General features: G+C 44.0%; 1 protein-coding gene across 21 annotated transcripts in view; it reads right to left on the bottom strand.

Moving 5' to 3' along the window:
* Positions 1 to 315: 315 nt before the first annotated feature.
* The window catches only part of Sap130 (Sin3A-associated protein 130), a 71,352-nt gene continuing 49,703 nt past the window's right edge, over positions 316 to 21,964 (bottom strand). For all 21 annotated transcript variants that reach the window (XM_077659282.1, XM_077659285.1, XM_077659278.1 and 18 more), the window contains 7 exons: positions 17,907 to 18,034; positions 15,907 to 15,988; positions 15,416 to 15,513; positions 11,198 to 11,317; positions 10,040 to 10,143; positions 5,390 to 5,527; positions 316 to 3,083 (listed from right to left, as the gene is read on the bottom strand). In XM_077659282.1, the coding sequence (XP_077515408.1) occupies positions 2,934 to 3,083; positions 5,390 to 5,527; positions 10,040 to 10,143; positions 11,198 to 11,317; positions 15,416 to 15,513; positions 15,907 to 15,988; positions 17,907 to 18,034 (820 nt within the window). In that variant the 3' untranslated portion in view covers positions 316 to 2,933. The remainder of the gene's footprint in view (positions 3,084 to 5,389; positions 5,528 to 10,039; positions 10,144 to 11,197; positions 11,318 to 15,415; positions 15,514 to 15,906; positions 15,989 to 17,906; positions 18,035 to 21,964) is intronic.

Raw genomic sequence — 21,964 nt, 5'->3', positions numbered from 1 at the left:
GGGATGTCAGAAAGCAGACAATGTTCAGCAGGTCTCAGGCTGTTCAGTCATTTCTGATGTACACTCTGTACACCACAAAAGTCCCAAGACTGAAAACCTCTTGCATGATATTTATCAACGACACTCACGAAAAGGTCATGTGCTCTACAGAATACGCTTCACCACAAATGCTAAATTCCTTCAACACAGCTTACCAAAAGCTGCACCGATTATTAAAACTTAGGCTAAAAGGTAAGGGCTACGAACACTGAAAAGAATTTGTACAAAGGCATGCTCACCTCAAACAGGTACAGAAAACACGACAAGAGGAAGAGATAGGTGGAAATTCTTTTTATGACACACAACTAAACCAGAACATTGGAAATGTGTTTAAAATCATGGGCGAAAAAATATAATAAGACGCCACTTAACTTGTACATGCGCTTCTTGCATCTACATTACAACGTATGGCAAAAACATCGTAGGTAAGACTAATGACATTTTATACAATGCAAGAAAAAAATGAACGGTATGCACACAGCTGACAGCACCCATGACAAACGCATAAAGAAATGCAGGTAAGCACAGAAAAAAGAAATGTGAAGAAAATAATTTAACGCGCTTGAACCATGAGTCTGCTGAGCTCTTACGTCGAACGTTATTGCCTATATTACAAGAGCATGGTTTCGCTTGTGCCTCGTGACGAAATCACGGTAGATGTGCAACACCTGCCTTACTTCATGTGTGAAAATAAGAACAACACTGCACAAGAATGGTCACATGAACAAGGCCTCTTCCTGTAAGTCTGTTAAGAGAGAGATTAACACCCCTCCACAACAGCTGCTCTAGCAGTCAAAGTTTGCAAGAAGGTCCCACGGTGCTCCGGTAGGCCAGCAAAAGGCAATGGCAAGTGCACAAAATCTTGGCACAGTAACACTAGCTATCCTCGGCCTACGCTAATTATACTGATTGTATACCCTAAGCCGTTTCCATCCTTGAATCGGGAACTGACTGAAGCAATACCGAACTAAGGTAGAGAAGTTTTTTTTTTCTACTGTTTGTTAATCCAGCATCGGCTCTGTGAAGCACCATGACTACTACTATTTGTGAGCTGCAAAAGCAAAAAGCCTTCTGTCATATACCATGTCTAGCTCTAAAATGGTGTCATTTAATTAGCATTTCCAAAATCAGGACTTCGGTAATGACAGCCAAACATAATTGTTTTATAGGATGGTTGCAAGTCATGTGAACTGCTGCCCAATTCTGCTCATACCATAATGTATTATCAACAGGCGCTTGACAATTCCCTCTGTTTATTCCAGTGTTGTTTGCTTCTGTTTAAAGTTTCTTTCATGACACAAAGCATACCGTATCTGCAAGCAAATGTGAGTTATGATACAAATTATATGATATAAACCTAAAACTTCCAGCAAAAGCTAACCATGAAAACTGAACATTTAACTCTGAAAGCCTTCACATAGCAGTTCTGATTAAAAGACACCAGAATGTAACGGCGGCCCCACTCTTTTAAAATTTTGCTCTGTACCCTCGAAGAAAATTTGTGTTCATAATTATTATTCCAAACAGTAAACTCTGCCTCCTTTGCTATAAACACGGTAAATGTTCCATGCTGTAACATATGCACCCTTCTTTCAAGGCAACACTGTCATTTCTATCAGCTTGGATAAAGAACACTGCTCACACAACAGTCGTCAGCTTCAGGTTTGCCCAGAGAAGTCCGTGATTCTGGCCAAATAGCACACATTCTAGCGCATGCTTTACAGACAAAATCGGATCCACCATGTGCAAGATGCGAGCAAAGAAGTTCTCAAAATGCACCAGCACTGCTCGATGCCAGAAAAAATGCGGGGAAGCGAGAAAACCACGAACAATGCAGAATTCTCTAGCATAGCAGAAGACAAGTCTGCGGCACCCTCTACACGGACACGAGGAATGTTAAATTGAGTTGCTTGTCTCAACTTATTGCTGCAAGAAAGCCATTACATTACGTTTTGCAGCGGGCCATTGTGTGAGATTTTTTTCTCGTATGCAAGTGACTGACAACCGACGCACAGGAAGAGATAGAATCAGTGCCAATGCCAGTTAGTGGAGGAGAGGGGAGGAAAGGAGAGGGGACAAGGAAAGGGTGGGGGAGATGGGGCTTTTAGCAACCTGATCTAGGGAGCAACAACCTTACCAGAAAGAGGGCAGTTCCCACACTGCGCGTGTACAACACACACCAACCCGTACAATTTTTCGACTGAATCACAAATGTAGAACAAATCAGGGCTGCATATGGACAAAAAGACTATATTACAAATAATTAACAAACCAAGGCTAAACAACATCAGTCACACAATGCAAAAGACAGTATGGCTGGCCACAAGATGAACATGAGCAATGTGTAAGGAAGGGAGCAGTAGTTGAGTGCACTGACCGCTGCACAGAGATCTGTTCCTATAAACACATTACGGGAAACAAAACATGTCACCACAAGTTGGCCACCGACATCGCTTCTGCACGCATGGCATAGTCTGGAGAATAAGCGCTAGCCAAGCATAGTTCAGAAAAGGCCACTTCAACCTCACTTGTGTCATAGTTTTGCCAGAAGCAGTACCATGCACCTCAGCATTAAACATGCTACTGTCCTTCTGTCCTTGACATGTTCTTTGTACACATGTACCAATTCAAGATGAATGCCACAAGCCAAGTCTCCGTATTTTACAAATATGAAAGCATGATGACGTTGAAAAAAATGTGTATAAAAAAACAATAACACTATGGAGTACACGCAGCAGTATGATGGCATGGGAAAAGATAATGAAATGGCCACAACGCGGCATGCCCGCAACCTCTTCGGTCAGGTTGTCCCCACACTCGCGGTGAAGGAGGTGTGATGTGGTTTGTGGTGATGGCGGTGAGGTTTAAAATGAAGGGAGAGGAGGAGCCAGGAGTCACATCTTCTCTCGCTTCTTGAGCGGCCGTTTACTCACGTACTTGCCAATGATCTCCACAATTCGCGGCTTGTGTTCAAGCACCTTGAGCACCTGCTGCTTGGCTTCCATCACTTGGTCCTGCACGATCTTGCTGCGCTGAAGGTTGCCCTGGGGAATGGGGAAGAATAATGGTCAAAAACTACAGCCCTGCAAATGCCAATCTCACCAGTGATAACAATTGTAAATAGTGTATTGATGCGCTACTATCCAGCCTTAAGAAGCTCTGCATTAAATTCTCATCGCCACTGCTCCAGCAGTCAAACTCAATTCAGAGCCTTCCACTATGGCATCCTTCATAGCCCACGTGCAGCTTAGGAACACTGAAACCAACACACTGCATGCCACTACACTGCACCCTCATTAATTCGAAGTCGCTTTTTTCAAACTGCCAGTTCTTTAAAATTAGAGCGTTGGTTTCATTAAAATTGAGTCAATTAAAAATTCTCCTCTTATCTGCACTTTGCATAATTCAAAACAGTTTTTTTTAGTTAAAATTATTCAGAGTGGTCTCAATGACTGTCTGCGACAGGCAGCCAACAATTCCTACAATACTACCATAACAAGGCATTTCCTTTAATATACCAAAATTTTCTTTGATAGTTTTGTCACGTCCAGTTGTTGCATTGTTTTGTCCTTGCAATCACTCAGTGCGGCCAAGCCACACAGCAATACTACCATATTTACTCACATAATGAATGCCAACCCCCCCCCCCCCCCCCCCCCCCCCCCCCCCCCCCCCCCCCCCCCCCCCCCATAAAAGATTGAGGGCTTGGATTCAGTAAGCAGAAACTTATACTTTGGCAACCAAAGTAGCAGGTGCACTCACTATGTGAGTGTGGCAATAGACCACAAATAAGGCATTTGAGCATGTTTGCACACTGGCACTGCTGCAGTATCAAAAGATGCCACTACTCTGCAAAAATGCTACACCACTGCAGAACACAGATGACTGTCCTTTGTCATTCTCTTCTGATCCCCATATTCTGCACTTGGCACTAATTTAGGTATGCTCTTGTTACTGCGGTTCTTAAGAAGGGCAACACAAATTTCTGCAATAAACTTTTGAAAAAGAGCTGTAAATAGACATCTGAATGCCATGCATTATTTGCCAAAGCTGCACCATTCCACACTGCACAGAAATCTAAAAATTTTTTTCAGCATCCGACTCGCATGCGAGAGGTGCGGGCTTCTATCCCCAGTGCCGCTGGGTACCCACCGGTGATACAATGCATACAAGCTTTCCCCTGGCCTAGTGCATGCCTTACATATCTGGAATGAAATGCTTGGAGAAAGATTCTTTGACTCCACTTTCTGGAGACGAAAAAAACCTTGTGCCATGGCGCTCTTTGGCCACTGCTGCCATTGTGCCACAACAATTCATCATCACCAAATTCCAATACAGTTAAACCTGGATATAACGAAGTTGAAAAAAGTCCGAGCTTTTTCGTTACATCCAGGTTTTCGGTACACGCAGTTTTTGCAAGAAGACCCAAAAAGACAATGCAGAACGGAAACCAAAGTAAGAAATAAATGTAGGTGAAATCGTCTTCAAAATGTTTGCAGAAAACCCCATTACTCAAGTCATAAACACGAAGAAACGTTCCGTGATCACGATGATAGTGCAACTGCCACAGCAGCTGCTGCCACCTCCGCTGCGGCAGCCACAGCCCACGCACGAGTGGGGTTGGGAGAGCGGGAAAGGCATGGGCACCAATCGAGCTAGAGGAGAGAGCGCGCGGTCGCGCTGCCGCTGGCACATGTTTTTCCCGCATGTTCCCTCTCTCGGTCTGCCCGCCACTGTTGCCCCAGGAAATGGACTCTGCCTTGCGTCGCTGGTGCTCTCAGCCGTCCCTGCTCCTGACGCGCGAGAGCTATCGGCGCCGGAATCAAGCAAGCAACGTACCACACGGCGGCAATGGGTGCGCGCTGCTCGTGCAGTGTCGTTTTTGTTATGTCCTATCATTTTTCGCTCCCGCTGGACATGAACTGTTGTAATGCCATGTGGTATGGCGTTCGAAAAGCGAAAACAACGGAGATGTGCTGGCGGCGCTGGAACACGATGCGTTGAGTCATCTGTGGCCGCTCGTTGTGATCGTTGGCGTTCCTCTCATGCAAGTTTGTACATTATCGTCGTGAAACTTTTCTCCCGAATTTTGTTCAGCACAAGCTAACAGATAGTAGGCTTAGCGAGTTTGTTATATCAAGGTCGACCGCCGCTGTGCATTCGTTACATGGAGGTCTCAAACACACGCGATTCAATGGTGGCGGCATTGGGGAATTAAAAGCTTCGTTACATCGAGGAATTCGCTATATGGAGGTTCGTTACATCCAGGTTTAACTGTATTTAATTTCTTTCATGACACATCGCAATCATCCAGAAATGCTTGCGCCCGAAGCCAAGCCAAAACACCCACCTTGATGAGGTCATTGATCTTGCTGAGTATCCGCTCCTCATCCAAGTTGAGGGGCTTCATTTGAATAGCAGGTGGCTTGTCCTCAATAAAGTTCAGGAAGTCCGACAGTCGGTTGTGGACTGTGTCCTCCAGGCAATACTGTATAAAAAAAAAATTACATGTTTTTTTAGTGAGAGGCAGTAATTATGAGAAAGAAGGAAGTCAGAGCTTTTTTCTAAGAACAAAGCTCTTAGAAACTAAGAAGGACTGCAATTTGCGTGAAGTTTCTGCAGTATTTGTGCAGGTATTGGCTCAGCGCTATGGCGAAAACCTTCAGCTCAAAAGTTTTGACTATTGCTGCCGGCAGTTCCACATTGACAGACCAGACATGCACGCTGGAAGCCAGTCACCAAGCGTAGAACAAAAGTGATTGCTTGAGAAAGCCAACCAACCAGGCTCTCTCAAACACCTCTCCTTTTTAGCTGCCATGTAGCACATCCATGCCCTCCTTACATTGCTAGTGGAATAATTCGTGCAAGCCGCTGCAAGCATATCCTTTGTTGACACAAGAATACGTTATTCATAGCCAATGTAATGCTGAGGTGTAATGCCAGTGCTGGGACATGCTGCACCTGAGTTGTGGCCAGGCAAGCCCTCCCGTAACTCTTTCCTTACCATGCCACTATGCATTAATCACCAGTGATCAATGGATTCGAAGCATAATTTCAGTGCTACCGGGGCCGCCGAGGGATTTGTTGCGCTATCTAGTTTGGTTTGGTTTAGGTTTGGTTTATAGGGTTTAACGTCACAATGTGGCTTAGGCTATGAGGGACGCTGCAGTGAAGGGCTCCAAAAATTTCGACCACCTAGGGTTCCTTAACGTGCACTGACATTACGTCGCACAGTACACGAGCCTCTAAAATTTCATATCTATCGAAATGCGACCATCGTGGCTGAGATCGAACCCACGTCTTTCGGGTCAGCAGCCGAGTGGCATAACCACTGATCCACTGCGGCGGTGCTGTCTAGTCTGTTAATTAGACAATCTACTTTAATTTCCTGCATAGTCTGTATTTTTCCCGAAAGGCAGCAATTTTCAAAACACACTTGAAGTTGAGGTTCAAGCACAGTGCGCTCGCCAGACAGCATCAGTCGCAGAGACGGCGCGTAATTCTACTGCATCCGCAGCAGAATATTTTCGGTGCTTGAAGCAGCAGCGACTCTGACGTTGATACTGCACTGCCAGAATTTTATTCTGATGAAGAAACTGCGCAACCTCAGCATGAAACTTGGGCACCTGTCCACCCGTAGGACATTTTCCGCTTTGTCATTTTTTTTCTCGTGGAGCGGATATATGCATAACACTGATGTCATGAAAATGATATTTTTGGTTTCGGTAATTTCTTGAAATCATATGGGCAAAAAAAAAAAGAATCAACGCAAGGCCCGGCAGAAATAAGGGCGCCGACCTAGGATTGACACTTCGTAATAACTCAAAGCTCTTCGTGAAAGATGTCTTTAGACTAATCTTAAATTGTCGAAAACGTCTTCCAACATAGGTTCTTGTAAAATCAAAACATTGCAGAGCATTTTCAAGCAATTTAGAGTGAAAGCTCCTTACAACACACACGTATTTTATGAATTATTGGCATATCAAACTGTTCCTGAAAATATCACACACAAGCGTTTCTTACCTTACATAAATCAAGCAAAGTAAAGCTGCCTGGTTCATGAAGACAAATTTTGCAAGAATATCCAGTGTTACGGAAATAAAAAAATTGCTCAATTTAAGTTCTTTGTAAAAACGAAGACAGTTTGCCCTTTTGTCATGTTTCCATCAGTATTATCACGCACCATCATCGTTATCCGCCGTTCGTATCAAGCTTGCTCATCACATTTTTTCATGCCTCGACCACAACTTCAAAGTCTAGCCCATATTTGCTCACACTAACTTACTTCTTCATTCACCACTTTTCCTCACTATTCATCACTGGTACAAACTTTTTGGAAAACACTGCATCAGTTATGAACCACGAAGAATTTGTTCACAAACTGAAATATTCTTCTGAACTGTGAAAATTTTCCGCACTGCTTGTTTTTTATTACAGTAGACTCTCGTTAATTCAGACTTCAAGGGACCAGAGATTTTTGTTTGAATTATCAGAAGTACCACTCAAGTGTGGTAGAAAAAGTTGTCAATAATGTGCTGGATTCCTAGAACCTCAAGAAACAAAAAAAAAAGCCCGAATAATCCAAAGGTCGAAAAGTTGAATAGCTACAAAAATCTCCCTACTAAATTTAATTTATGTAAAAATAGGCCGTGGCCATCAGCTTTCAAGTGAAAAACTGCGCGCCAGTGGCAGTTTTTTGCCATTCCGTCATTTTGCAGAGCATGCCCACTGTCACGAATATCAAAGCAGAACTGCTTTAAAGGAGTAAGGTTTTCAGCAACCTCCTTCACAGGTTCAACGCAGTAGCAGTGGAGCCTCCTCACATGCAGCGGTGTCCATGAAAGGAGGCTTCACCACACAACAAGCAGCTCGTAATTAGCATGTATTATTGACACACAGGACCACGCAGACGGATGCGATGGGAACACAGATTTTCACCAGAACAGTGAGATGCCTTCTAAGAAAAAAAAAAAGCTTAGAGGATGCTTAAGCTTTGCCTTTAAGAGCAGAACTCCGCCGTCACTTATCAGCAGCCTTGCACAGGAAGGGTGTTGCCAGTTATGCGCATTGATGGAGCAGCGATGAGCAGCTGCTTAAGCTCAGTACGTAGAGTGATGCCACGAAGCCGTGGCAGCCGGGCAGCCTTTGTGGCGACTACGACGCCGCCGGCTTTTCCGCCTCACGAGCTCCTTAATGCTCTCATGTTAAAAGGGCCAGTGACGCGCAAATTAGCGTCCCAACCAGCGTACAGTTGGGCTTAGTCTGCAGACGCATGTCCGGCAGCTGAAATCGATACGGGCTGGTAGCGAAGCTCAGAAAACGAAACTATGTCACGACGGGGCAGCTCCGATCAACACGGCCCGCCTTCAGGCCACATCGGAGCAAACCGACTGAAGGGGCCGTGTTTTCAGTTCACACAGCGCCGCAAACCTGACTCGTATGACCTCGGCCGCCACTCTTTCGCGCGCCGGGAGCGTCGGAGCAAGACAAAAAAGTTTGAATTTACCGAATTTAAGGGAAATCGTGGTACAAATTACGCGGCTTTAAAGTGCATTGAAAATATAGCCAGCCAACCAGTTTTAAAATTTGTTTGAATTAACTGAAAGTGCAAATCATATGAGGTTTAATTATTGCGAGTCTACTGTAATCGTGTTTATCACTGTTTTTATTGACATCTTGTATTTTAACCCCACCCCGAAATAATGCCCCCCAGAGGCCTTTAGGTATGTGACTAAATAAATAAATGAATATACATCGAATGCGGTTTGCCATAAAATGGATAAATGCCAAGCATCAAGCTGTGCCCGCTCGGATGGCAGGTCTTGTCTCACTGAAAGGTTGACTAATGGTGGTGAAGCAAGCATTAGCATTATGGTTCATGCTTTACCTCTCTTTTGCCAACAACGCCACAAAAGAAACAGCAGCAAGAAAAGCTGGTAGCCAGGTGGTCAGAACCTGTTTTTGCCTCGCGCACCTGAAGATAGTGCTTCGGAAACAACGACATGGTCGATTGTTGCTTTCTAGCAACCATCCCCTGCTCACGTCAATCATCATGGAGCGGAGGTGGTGACAATGGCCATAGTTATCATCCTAGCGCCTGATTTTTTACGCAATACCGCTGTACTGCAAGGAAGCCACCCTAGCTGGCCTTTGATCTGCTACTATCGTGTGCTGCAGTGCTTTGCAGAGAAGCCAATCTAGCTGACATTTGCTGCTCTTTTTTTTTGCGGGTTCTACGATCGATGTGAGTGGCTTCAAAATGGTGCTAAAGCTATGGAAAAGGTCTCTCCCAGTCACTCTTCTTTCGCTGATTAGGTTTTGCCTCTACAGTTCAACTTTCAGGAGAAATTTTATAATACAATATTTGATTACAGCGAACCATTTTAGTTATCTGTTTGTATAAAGAGATACCACTATAAAACCTTTTGTAATTTTCAGGCGAGTAGATCATCAAAAATGGTACGGCAGATATAATTTTTCTGCTTTTACAATTTTTTTTGCTGCTTCTTTAAAAATATTTTTAGCTCTAACTGTAACGTCGTATACTGCGTTTATCAAGGTACATTTTGATGCATTACATTTTAGATTGAACATTTTCTTACTTGGTGTGAAAAATTTATATCGAACACCCTTTGAAAATGACCTTCTTTCATGTAGAGTCAGAAAAAATTTCTGGCTCTAAAAGTTTTTGAGTTATAAATTCAAATTTCTGGTGGCTAGATAATAAATAAATTGGCAACGTTGTGTGTGGTCCAGAATATTTTTACTTATATTTTTTTCCAAGACATATTGTCCTGTCAACACAATTTTTTTTGTCCAACTTTTTTGTGCGTTCGCATATATTTTTTGCAATACTGACACAAAGTATTTGTACTGAAATAAATGTCTTCAGAAGAGACTGCCGCCATTTTCATGTAACTTTTGCTTTCATAGACCTCACACATACCCATCAAAAACAGCCACTTTTCGAGTGGTAACGAAAGCGTTAATCACCACTTACCACTTCCTCCATCTGTGACGTCAAGTGGTACACCTTCCAGCCATTGGCCTTTTGGAGGACACCCTTCTGATTGGCCAAATCATTGACCGTTGGCTTTTTGTCATCTGCACAATGAAATGTATCAAGAAAGGTGTCACCACTTTTGGTTTACTATCTTCATGGCTAAGGCGGCTAACTTTCTACGGCAGAAATATTTATATTCTGCGAATTGAGAACAAAGAATCTGCAGAATTTCGTGGGAGACATCAATTAATGCACCTGAAATGCCCCTTGAGTTATATTCAAGAACAACAGTGTGAATTCTTTCTTCTTTTTCCCAAGCTTTTCAAGGTAGTTCAAGTGACCTTCACCACCAGATTTGACAGCCGCTATGAGAAGCCAGCTTTTAATGACCTTAAAGAAAACATGCGACGTGCAAGTGCAAAGGTGAAGGTGGCTGTGGATGTAAAAGGGTGGTGCAGGCTATTGAGAATGGGTGCAGGACTGGGCAACTCAAAACACCGAGTAGAAGCGACACGGCGGTGATAGCGGCCACTGCTGTGTGGGAGGCTGCGTACATAAAAATATCGGAGGCTTGGCATCGCTTGATAAGGGCAAACACGTCTAAAACGTTTCCCCTTCAATATGTAGACATATCAGCTACTTCCATACTTTAGCATGCTGCCTGCATTTTTTGGGGGGCCCTTGGCTACGGTTGGCCTGAACAGCTTAAGATTGCATTACAACAATAATAAAATTTCTTTTAAGATTCTCCCGAGTTCTCAAACTCAATTCCTGCATTATACCCGCACAAAAAAGATAAAATAGTCATTTTTCCAATATACCACCACTCCTCCAATGTTGCATGTGGGCAATAACAGTCACCATAGTGAACTTCACTTTTGAAATGCAGCCAGCACAGCGAGAATTCAATCCCGCTATCTTGTGGCTCGGCAGCAGCCACTGAGCAACCACCACAGTGACTCAAAGGTCATAGAATAAAAAATCAGACTAGCTTGGTGGAAACTCTACTCACACCACACAAACACGTGGGTACGTAGAAGAGAAAGACACAGATGGAAAATGTTGCATAGCATTCCGTGCTACTCTTTTTGTCTTCAGAGTCTGTCCCCTAGTGTAGTCGAAGTATGCAGCTTAGCAAACAGAAAGAAAACTTACCTTTTGGCTTAACGTCACTGTGCCTGATAAAGTGATTGTGGCGTGTCTTCCAGCTGTGGGAGTAACTTGTGAGCAGCGACATGCTTGGCCGCTTGCAGAATGTCACGCACTTGACATCATCTGCAATGAAGCCAGGGCAATGAGGTAGTGCTCGGCACAGAAATGCTACTGCTGCTACACAGTCCACTACTTAAGCTGTCACATTAGACATTGCATGATGGGGCCCTCATATTCACATCCCAGAAAGCGGCAACCATCTCTTTCAGTACTCTCCAATCTGAGCACCAAATAACAATAATGCTCCCATGCATCACTGATACAATTACACTTTCACAGCAATATTTCACACAAAAGAATTTATTCCTGAATGTCAGAGTGACTATACTCCGTTCCATACATCAGGCGCAACGCTGTGAAAGGTACGAAAGTCATCCGGATGGGAAAATAAAGGGAGGCGTGTTACTCCGTGCTTGTTCTGTGCCCAAGTGGTCTATGGGCCGAGAAAGCGACAGCGCGTTGTCAGCAGTAACAGCACATTTAATCAAGATCATGACAAATGTGTCATGCAGTAAGCCTACACGCAAAGCGTTTACTATGTTTTGCTCGCCTCAAATAACGTACTACTTTTTGGTCGCGGATGCAGGCAGCGCAAACAAGAGCGCTAGCTTTGACAGCGTTGCACATGATGTTTGAAACGGAGTATAGCTGAACAGACATAGTTGTATAGAGCACACAAGGAGGTGTGACCACACAGGCCAGATATGCTGCTAAAAAGTTGAATTCATAGGTACCTATACATCTGAATTTTGAATAATATCCACAGGATATGCATTAAGAGAACCAAGCAGTAACTGCTTCCTTTAAATAACAATTCAGGAAAAACTTTGCGCAAGACAAAAAATTAGAGGGGTCACTTAAAGGGACACTGAGGAGAACTCTATCATTTTTTTTTTTGTTAGCAAAATCTGATAGTTCGGCATTTCATGGCTTTGTTGCCGCTTGTCCGGGCGCGAAAGATGCATTTATTTCAAAGAAATTTGGATTCGAAGATAAAAAAGTTTTTCCCGTCGCTCTGATTCAAACTTGGGGAACTCTTATGACGCCATGGCAACTCTTATGACGTCTCAGAACGGAGTGACGTGATACATGACGTAAACGCAGACTCCGTGATTTCTGACGGCTAGCGGTTCGGTGCGCAACCTTCCTATGCCAGCCTCAGAGATACGTAGATTCCGTGAGGTAAGGAAAATTCCTCCAAGGTGGCGCCTCTTGTCCTAGGAAGTCATCACGCTTGTACTTGCGAGATTGGCCTGTGGCGGCGACACCTGTATTTTGGTTCTTGCTATTTTCTACATTAGAAGAGCTTTGTTTTCAGTAAGAGTGGCGTTTTTGTGATCAGGAGCTGCTATTCTATCGATACAAGCCAACTTCAATTTCTCCTCAGTGTCCCTTTAAACTCTTCCTTAAAGGTATCACGCTATAGCGTTATTGGGTTAATATTCATATATGCGGAGTTGGTCATTCTCTACTTTAAATTCATAGATACTTGGCAGTTTGGTTTGAGGACTGCCAGGGATCTATCAATTTAAAGTACTGCCATCGGAGGGCGGTGGTGCAGCAGTTGAGCGATGCACCACCGCCCTCCGATGGCAGACACTGTCACTAGGGATGTGCGAGACCCAGGTTGCTCCTCTGCCACCTACCAATCATTAATTTAACTGCCACCTGTCATGGTGGACAGTTTGCTTGCAATTCTGTAGGCAGATTGCGATCATTCCACAAGGTCACCTGACCAAGGTGGCCCATCTGCCGCATACAGGGTGTTCCGTATTTATCTGTCCGGATCGCTAAAATTTCTCCTGCGCAAGCCACTGGTCTATTTCCGCTCAAACACAGACCACAGGGTAGCTCATGAGAGTCAGTGTTCTTCGATAAATACTTTAACATCATAACTTGCCTGGACTGCCCGAAATCAGTGAAAAACTGGAGCCGTCTGCGTGCAGAATTTTCAGTGAGGCAAGTGGGATAGCCGATTTGAGAGGCTGTGCCATCTGGTGAACTATGAGGCAACCAATTTCCTGCTCACAGGTGGCGTAGGTCTCGCAATACCCCAGATGGCGCAGCCTGTCAAATCTGCTGCTCCGCTCGTTTAGACGAAAATTGTCCATGCAGATGACTGCAATTTTTCTTCGATTCTGGAAAATTCAGGCAAGTTCCAATGTTTAAATTATTTATTGAAAAATGCTGACTACCATAAGCTACCCTATGGTCTGTGCTTGAACCCAAACAGGCAAGTAGTTTGCGCAGAATTTTTTACAACCCAGACAGATAAATACAGCACTCTCTGTATACTCCGTCTCATACATAGCAGGCAATGCACGGAGGCTGTGGAAGTAGTGCACCTGCGAAGCCATATTACTCTGCCATGTATCATTTGTTCTACTCAAAGCCTCGGTCAGTGTTTGGAGGAAAACAAAAAGCAATATAAAACTAAGCGGTACCACTGAAAATCACAGTCAAACTGTGTCCAAACAGTCCCACTGTGTAATTTTCAGTGGCATCAAACCAGACAGGGGTCTCATCAGCACTTCCTATATGTGAGAGGTCGTACTCATGCTCCCTCCGAAGTGCATTGACAAAGTGATGACACTTCATTATTTGGGCCTCGTATTCGGCTGGAAGTTTCTGGCCCAAAGTCGTTTGATGGCGGATGGAGAGTTGGTGCCATTTCATAACACTTTGAAGCCACCCTCGACTGCATTTGAAGTGCGCAGGTCTAATGTTCATGAGCTGAGCGATAGCGATTGCTTTCATGTGAATCATTTCCGTAGACACCACGAAGCCGTTGCTCCTAGTAGTGCAAGCATACTCAACGGGACCCTCTTCAAGTTTTGGGAGCTTGCACTGTTTCCCATGGAAAGCCTTCCGGGTTTCGGTAGTCTCGGCGGGGTCTTGCATTTGCATGCACCAGAAGCGAACACAACTTTCGTCGACGTCAAACTTGCACCCAGCCTCCCATTTACAGTGTTCCTCAGTGTATTTTGCCACTTGAAGTTCGAAGCCTGCAGTGTAGGACCGTCTGCACTTGCCCACTGCTTTTTGTTCGCGTTCAAAAGCATGCAGCCTGTCACACGATGGCGCACGTAACACAGTCCACACACTTCTGAACAAAGCACCTGATAACAAAGATCAAATGGCGCTGGGCAAGGTACCATGAAAACTGGAAACAGAAAGCCACGGAAACGCCGTGTTGCATGACGATTATGATAATGGGTGAGGTGTGGGAAAAACTGGGGCCACCTTGTAGCACTTTGTGGGTCTAGGCGTGTTTTCGTCGCGATTTAGTTTTTTTTTTTTTTTGCGGCTGAAAGTGGGGGGTGCAGGCTTTACATGAAGGTAAGCTGAAGAATGAGGGCATGAAACAAGGTTACGTTTCATCTCACTTGAAAGTGGCATTGGTCTACTATTTTCAGTCATCTCTTCTACCTCCCCTACTAACCGGTTTAAAGAATAACTAAATGCAGTCAATAGCAGTGCTTCAGTGCTTTGCGTTTCTTTGCCATCGTGAGACGAAGCGGACCAGTCGGACCAGTCAATTCCAGGCAAATCAAGTCCCTTGTTATAATTATATTCGAACGGGAACTGGTATATTTCGAGATGTAATCGTGAAAGGTTTCAATTGAGATACGCAGGAGGAGCGTAAGGAGGTTGATACATGCCATCTAATAGTGTCCTTTCCCAAGGAATGAGTCTACAGCATATGCTTTTACGATTATTGGCATCGTTATGAACAGTACATTTTATATTTTTTTTAACAGCAATAGCCAGGCCACCACCTTTCGATCCTCGATTAGGTGTTTACACAGTTCTTTAACCGAAGGACACACAAAACAGTTTGTCTTAAGTGGATTTCTTTTACAATAAAACTTACGTGAAGCCAACGAAATTTCTCCTGCTGTTCATCTTGTCCGAGAATTCCCCTTAACCGTGTTAGTCTTTAACGGGAATTTACTGCATATCCTGACGTTTGCAGTACGTGCAAAAACATAACAGCTTCCATGGTGCATTTTTAAATTATGTGTATGAGTCACGGTTAGCCTGGCGATGCTTTGGGACTGGTTGGCATACTTTCATCGTTCTGCCATGCTGCCTGTTTTTACCGTGCTGCATATATCTTGCAACCCCAGAAAAATGTCACGTCAACACAGAAATGCTCACCTCCACGCGATAAGTCTTTTTTCAGATTTTCTCTGCTTTCCTTCTCAATGTCGTCATCACCATCAGTGGAATGTGTATCCAAGAGCTCATTCGCACACCTGCAACACGTGAGCAAAACCCAGAAAAAAATGTAACAGGTTCTTCCTATTCTATAACAAGTTCAGTCTAATGACTGAAACTATTACTCAACTAGAGAGACACTGAGGACAAATTGAACAGTACATTTTATATTTATTTTATATTTAATGTATCGACAGGGTAGCCCATCCTAATCACAAAAAGGCTGCTCTCAATCTTTTAATTTAATTTTCACAGCCATAAATGCATCTTTTGCTGTTGGAAAAAAAAAAAAGGCAATAATTCCAGAGAGGGCAAAAGAATAAATTTTCACCAAGAACAATAATTGGATGGAACTGCCCTCAGCGTCCCTTTAATGCGTAGGCAACTAGTTCTGTTCCCCTAAATTATCATAAGAATATAGCACTGCTTACAGTAGCTGCTTCCTTGGTTTCTTCCGTGGCGATGCCTCCACTGCCGTGCTTGGAAGGGGCAGGCCTGAAGCATTACCATTTGCTGCAAAAGTTTCATAGTAAGTACTTCAGAGCAGGTCAACGTTAAGCACAGTAAAGCTACTGTCAGCAAACCAACGCGCGTCATGCATTACTGTTATGCACATACGTAAAAGGAAAACAAATATAATCTTGGCTTTCATTGGGAACATGAAGCTGCTTGAATACTGAAGCGTGACAACAAAGTCAGACAAAGGAGCCAACACAAGCAGTTGCATTGCCATCTTCGTCAGACTCTGTTCAGGTTGCACTTCAATGTTGAAGTATAGATCTCTACCAACTGGCCCAATTACAGTGAAACCTCGTTAAGGCGTACTTCGAGGGACTGTGAAAAAATTATGCGCAAAGCAGCAGTATGCACTAACCGAAAATAGTTTAAATATTCCACCTACCTAATAAAGCATAAGATCTGACGTATTCCACAAGCACATGCAGAAGAAGCTTTTATTCACTTTAGACTACAGAAGTCTGTTATTTAGGTCTGCCACCAAGGTGGCCTCTCAGCTACTAGTGTGGCCCAAAGGCTGGTCCTGGGTCACTGAACGCTGCCTTATGGAAGCAAGTCTTGATGCACTTCGCAGTCATTTCCATCCACAGGACTTTATCATTCACTGGCAGAGAGTAGAAATTCAAACTGGGGCGTCGTGACACCCAGTCGATCAACTTTTTTCAGTATGCGCCAGTGACGCAGCACCAACAGGACACTTTGAGCATGCGAATTATGCCCATCTCAAGCGGCTAGCCTTGCTCGTCCCGTTCGGTGGCAGAAGAGTGTGGTCACCACGGTGCGAGAAGGCAGCACATGGTGCACCACACGGTTGTTCAGCACGAGAAGGGCCTTCCTATTTTTCCTTTTGCCATGTCATGGTCAAACTGAACAGCCCACTAAGCAAACAAGTAGTCTGTCACCCCCATGCTCCCTCTAAACTTAAGCCCAGTGGCAAACTCATCAAATAAAAAAAAAAGTTATGCATCATTCAGGCCTTTGTGTGCGTAACTTCAGAAGCATTGCACCTTGCAAATCTTCTCAATGACAGAGACCGCCGGTCGCTGTCATTTATGCTTATGCACTGAAAGCCACTAACGTGAAGCTTGCTGCACTTTCCAACAGTGCTAGGCGTCACCTTTCAAGGCATGCATTTTTGACAGCTGCATCTTATAAAAAGTTTCATCAGCATTACGCACGTCCCGCATTTCTCAGTTATTTTCTTTTTGTATTTCTGGGTTACCACATTATTTTCGTAAGAAGGTCGTGAGACGGAGGCTGTGAGAAGCTCGTCCTCTCCATTTAACCGAGATGTGGTGGTTTTCGACTGCGGGGCCAAGGTTACAGCGCTTGCTCGGTCTCTATAATCAACTCGTGCAGCTACAGGTGTTCGCTGTATCTGAACCACAATGCCATTGAACTAATACATATTTGGCGGTCCTTAAAGGGTAAAGGACTGAATTCCAAAAGAAGGCAAGTATAGCAGGGGGCGGCAAAAGCCAGGTGGGCAGATGAGATTAAGAAGTTTGAAAGGGGATAGGGTGGACAGGGTTAATTGGTGAGATATGAGAGAGGCCTTTACCCTGCAGTGGGCATAGTCTGGCTGGTGATGATGATGACGACTGCCTTTGTTCGTAATAAGCGAGCATTCGTTATAACTGTGGCCATTAGGAGTGGGCTTGACTGTATATATTGCGCATTATGACCTTAGCAGATTTTTAGGGCATATTCCCAAAATTTTCATACAATCTGCGCATCCCTTTTTTGAAGCCATAATTGAAAGAAAGAAAGTGCAGAAATTACGCGAGTAAATACGATATTTGATATAGACCTTTGTTTGATTCAGCATTAGACAGGTAAGGCTACCAGTCTGATAACGTGAAACAGCCTGCAGACACTTCTGGTGCCAAAAAATAAAAGTACTACAGCAACTCACGAGGTGTTTCGCACGTGTCAGGGGGTTCATGCTTTATGCTGACCACAGGCAAGGATGATTTGGAGGCCTCTGGTAAAACTGGATCGCTTGTCGTACTGCTGCTGTTGCTACTTTCCTGCTGAATGTCACTGAAAGCAAAGCAATTTAAAAATGTATTAGCGGTCGAACTTCCTGCAGGCGACAAGAAAAATTAGCAAAAGTGACATGAAGAAATTTGAGCTCAACATAAAACACAAAGCGAAGTCTCTCGGCAACAGCAACCAAGAGACAACAGTACAGGTGCACTGACACAGAAGCAAAATGGTAACCTTTTGCATGATAGGGTCCACCATATGCCCAAATAGAACACTCCTGCCTACATGGTTTTCGGGCCTTAGGATACACTGTATGCCTCAGGGGAAGCAAACTGCTGTGTGAGGAAGGGTCCTGAAAATGCAACGTGTCTAAACTCTGATGTACACACAAGATTCAAAGCGAAAACCAATGAGTTAGGAATGCTGAGTATACTAATTCATTCGGTGAGCATACTAAGAGCCTGAAGCAATGTTAGCTCTTTCCTTACTGCAGGAACAATGACATATTTCTGCAGGTTTCAGAGCTTTTTCTTATTGTGTAAGAACATTTTGAGTCAAAATTGTATCCAATACACAAAACGAAAGCTAAATGAATGCACTTTTGAGGCATAGAAGTTCTAACAAGGAATTCCGTTTTGCAACATAAAATTTTAATCACCAAAACAAGTTAGTTCAGTTTATGGGAGTTTAACGTCTCAGAGCGATTCAGGCTATAAGACATGTCGTAGTGAAAAGCTCCGGAAATTTCGACCACCTGGGGTTCTTTAATGTGCACTGACATCGCACTGTACATTGTCCTCTAGATTTTCGCCCCATCGAAATTCGACTGCCACTGCCGGGATCGAACCCGCATTTTTTGGGTCAGCAGACAAATGCCATAACCACCGAGCCACCGTGGCAATTGCCAAAAACAAGATTTTGGAAAAAAACTTTCCAAGTGTACAAGTTCAGGCACAAGTGTAAAGATACAGTTGTACCTGAAGAGAAGAAAATGCTAAAAAAATCGCAAAATATACAAAATGCTGTAGCATCCAACAGCCAGTATTTGTGAACAAATCAAAGTTACATCTTTAATAGTACTTGTCGTACAAAAAAAAATAGCTGGAAGCCCCATAGTTCCAGCAAGACTTTGGTGCTTGTTCTTTCTATGGTGTGTTTTCGTCCTTATTATATTGCACCTTTCCATTTCATCCGCATTTCATTCCTATAGATGCGACATGCCCCGAGGCAAAGCAGTTCCTGGACATGAGGCACAGAGGGAAGTTGCAAGTCTTGCAGTAGACATGTTTTATGCTGGGTCTTGCTTTCTTGGTAGCATCTTTTGCAGTTTCGGTGTGCATCCATTTTTGCTGGCTGGTGATGAATAGCTCAACTGGCGGAGGAGTCTGAACTTGTTGTGCATCTTCAAGCCCAAGAAGTTGCTCATTAGTTCAGTCCGGAATGCCAGCTGATCATAGCGAGCATTTCTTTTCAGCTCTGCTATCTTGGGATCCAGTTTTCTGTGTTCCTCAAAAATGATGCGGTCACTGACACAAGCAATGTCAATATTGTGGAAAAACAGTCTTCCACAACCGGACACACTTTCAAAGAACATCATATGAACCAAGGAGCTGGTTCGACTTGTCAACGCCAAGCATGCCAGAGTTGTTTCCAGATCAAAACTTCTTCCCATTTGCAGTCTTTCTTTTCCCTTTGCTTTGCGAGCGTGTGGTTGTTTGATGTGTCAGCAGTGAAGACCACGTGCACGACACATCAGTCCTTCCACTGTAGTAGAGTATACCATTTTTGTGGAGGCAGAGCACATGTCTTCATTTAGCCTTCCTTTCACATTTCGTGCCTTTCAGGGCTTTTGGAAATCAGCAGTGTTCTTTCCTTGACCTAATGGAAGCCAACGTCATGTGTTCGAGCAAGTGCCATAGTAGCGAAGTGGATGTGCAGAACTTATCCACATATATACAGGGTGTTTCACGTAACTTGAACCAAGGATTTAAAAAAGATGGCCACTGTAGCTAGGTGAAACCGATGGCGTATTGTTGCCTCCTGTGTGGCACTCCTCAGGGTATTTTTAAAATTCTGCTTAATTAGTTAATTAGTTAAGATTAATTAAGCAAAATGTTTAATGTACATTACAACTTAATGTGCAGCACGTGACCCTTAAGCGTAACCCCCTAGAGGGGGTTACGAAAGAATCGATCGAGTTTTTTGTAGCATCGTTATCTTCTACATGGTCCTTTTTTCCAGCATTTAAAGAAATCCCGCGAAATATGAAAAAAAAAAACACACTTGGTTGAACTCTTCCGTTACCGTATTTTAGCGCTTCCAAGCGCGTTCTGAATGAGCGAAGCGTGCACGCTAACGATCTCAAAGTGAGGGGCCGATGCCGCTCTCAGCACAGCTTTGAAAGTGCGTCAGCACATTCTTCTTGAGCATGGAGAGCGTGCGGCGTGATCTTGATAGGCAGGCCACTGACAGCCAAATCAGACGGGGTTTTAATTGAGAGATCGCACTGGCAAATCAAAAAGAGAAGGAAAAGAAGTGTAGTCGCGTATATCAAGGTAGCCTCAGTTTGTTTATTTCTATCATTTCACAGGTCGTCGAACTAAGCGGCGGCTGCATACTTGGGCATGTTCAGCATGCATGCTTCGTTCAAAATACGGTTGGGAGCACTGGAATATGGTAGTACATGAGCGCAATCACGTTTTTTTTTTTTTCATATTTTGCGGTCTTTCTATAAATGCCGGAAAAAGGACCACATAGAAGTTACATTGCTAGAAAAAACTGAATCGGTTTTTTGTTAACTCATTCTACAGTCTAACAAAACGGACGTGTCCCTAAAGTGAATATTTAAAATTCTGCATAAATAATCTTACCTAGTTTATTAATTACAGTAAAATCTCGTTACTACGAACATCAGATTAACGAAATTTTCAGATTTACGAATTTTTTTTAAATCCCTGCCAAAATGACTATACTTTCAATGCAAAAAACTTTCAGTACTACGAATTTCAAATTACCGAATATTTCAGAATAACGTATGTAATTTAATCTCGCATTCGTCGCAAGATGCTTCGTTATTACGAAGTTCCGTCGAAGTTCCGTACCAAATCCCTGACGCTGACGCCTGTCATCATCATCTGAAGCATCAGCTATGCGCTGGGGAACTCGTTGCAACGGATACAGCCCCAGCGGTATCGCCATCACGCGAGTGTCGCGTTGAATGAATATAGGCTAGGCGGCGCAAGCTGCCGCCCGATACAAAGGGTAAGGCCATTCATCCATCCAGCGTGTGGTCACATACTGCGCAGTAGTCTTAAGCCTATTCAGTGCAGTGTCACCACATCGACAGCGAACATTAGGATCTGCAAAGTTATCAGCGCTGTGATTGTGTTGTGCATTAGCTTTGCTGACAATGAGTTCTCCTGGCCCCCACGTTAAAAAGAAGCGACGCCAGTTTTCGCTTAAAGAATAAGCGGACATTCTGTCGCAGCTGCTGGAAAAAAGCAAGCAGACTTGTGCAGGGAGCTTGACATTACACCGTCAACAATGGCAATGATGCTCAAAGATCGGGACAAGATCATAAAACTACATCGAGAGTCGCAGCTGGCTCCCTCAAGAAAACGTCTGCGGCTGGGCAACTACCGTGGACAGCGACTTTCGAATTATGTGGATAGCGACAGCGCGGCGGCTACATCCGCAGAGCTCACCACCGAAGACATCGTGAATCAAGTGCGTGAGCAAGAAGAATGTAGCAGCGACGAAGACGATGCCGACACTGGATCAGTGCACGAAGAGGAAGAGATTGTTTCCGGCTCGGATGTCCATTCTTTCTAGAGAAGACCCGATCATTCCTCGCGCACTGCAAAGATGTCCCCAATGACGTGCACAGGAAGGTCGAGGGGATGTGGAGGCGTTCGTCCTACAGCGCTTGTCGTCTACTCGCCAGAAGAAGATAACAGAGTTCTTCAAGCAATAAACTGTAGTTAA

This window comes from Amblyomma americanum, chromosome 3 (assembly GCF_052857255.1).
Source record: "Amblyomma americanum isolate KBUSLIRL-KWMA chromosome 3, ASM5285725v1, whole genome shotgun sequence".
Taxonomy (NCBI): Eukaryota; Metazoa; Arthropoda; class Arachnida; order Ixodida; family Ixodidae; genus Amblyomma; species Amblyomma americanum.
The sequence above is the reverse complement of the archived record's forward strand: the minus strand, read 5'-3'. Positions and strand labels throughout refer to the sequence as shown.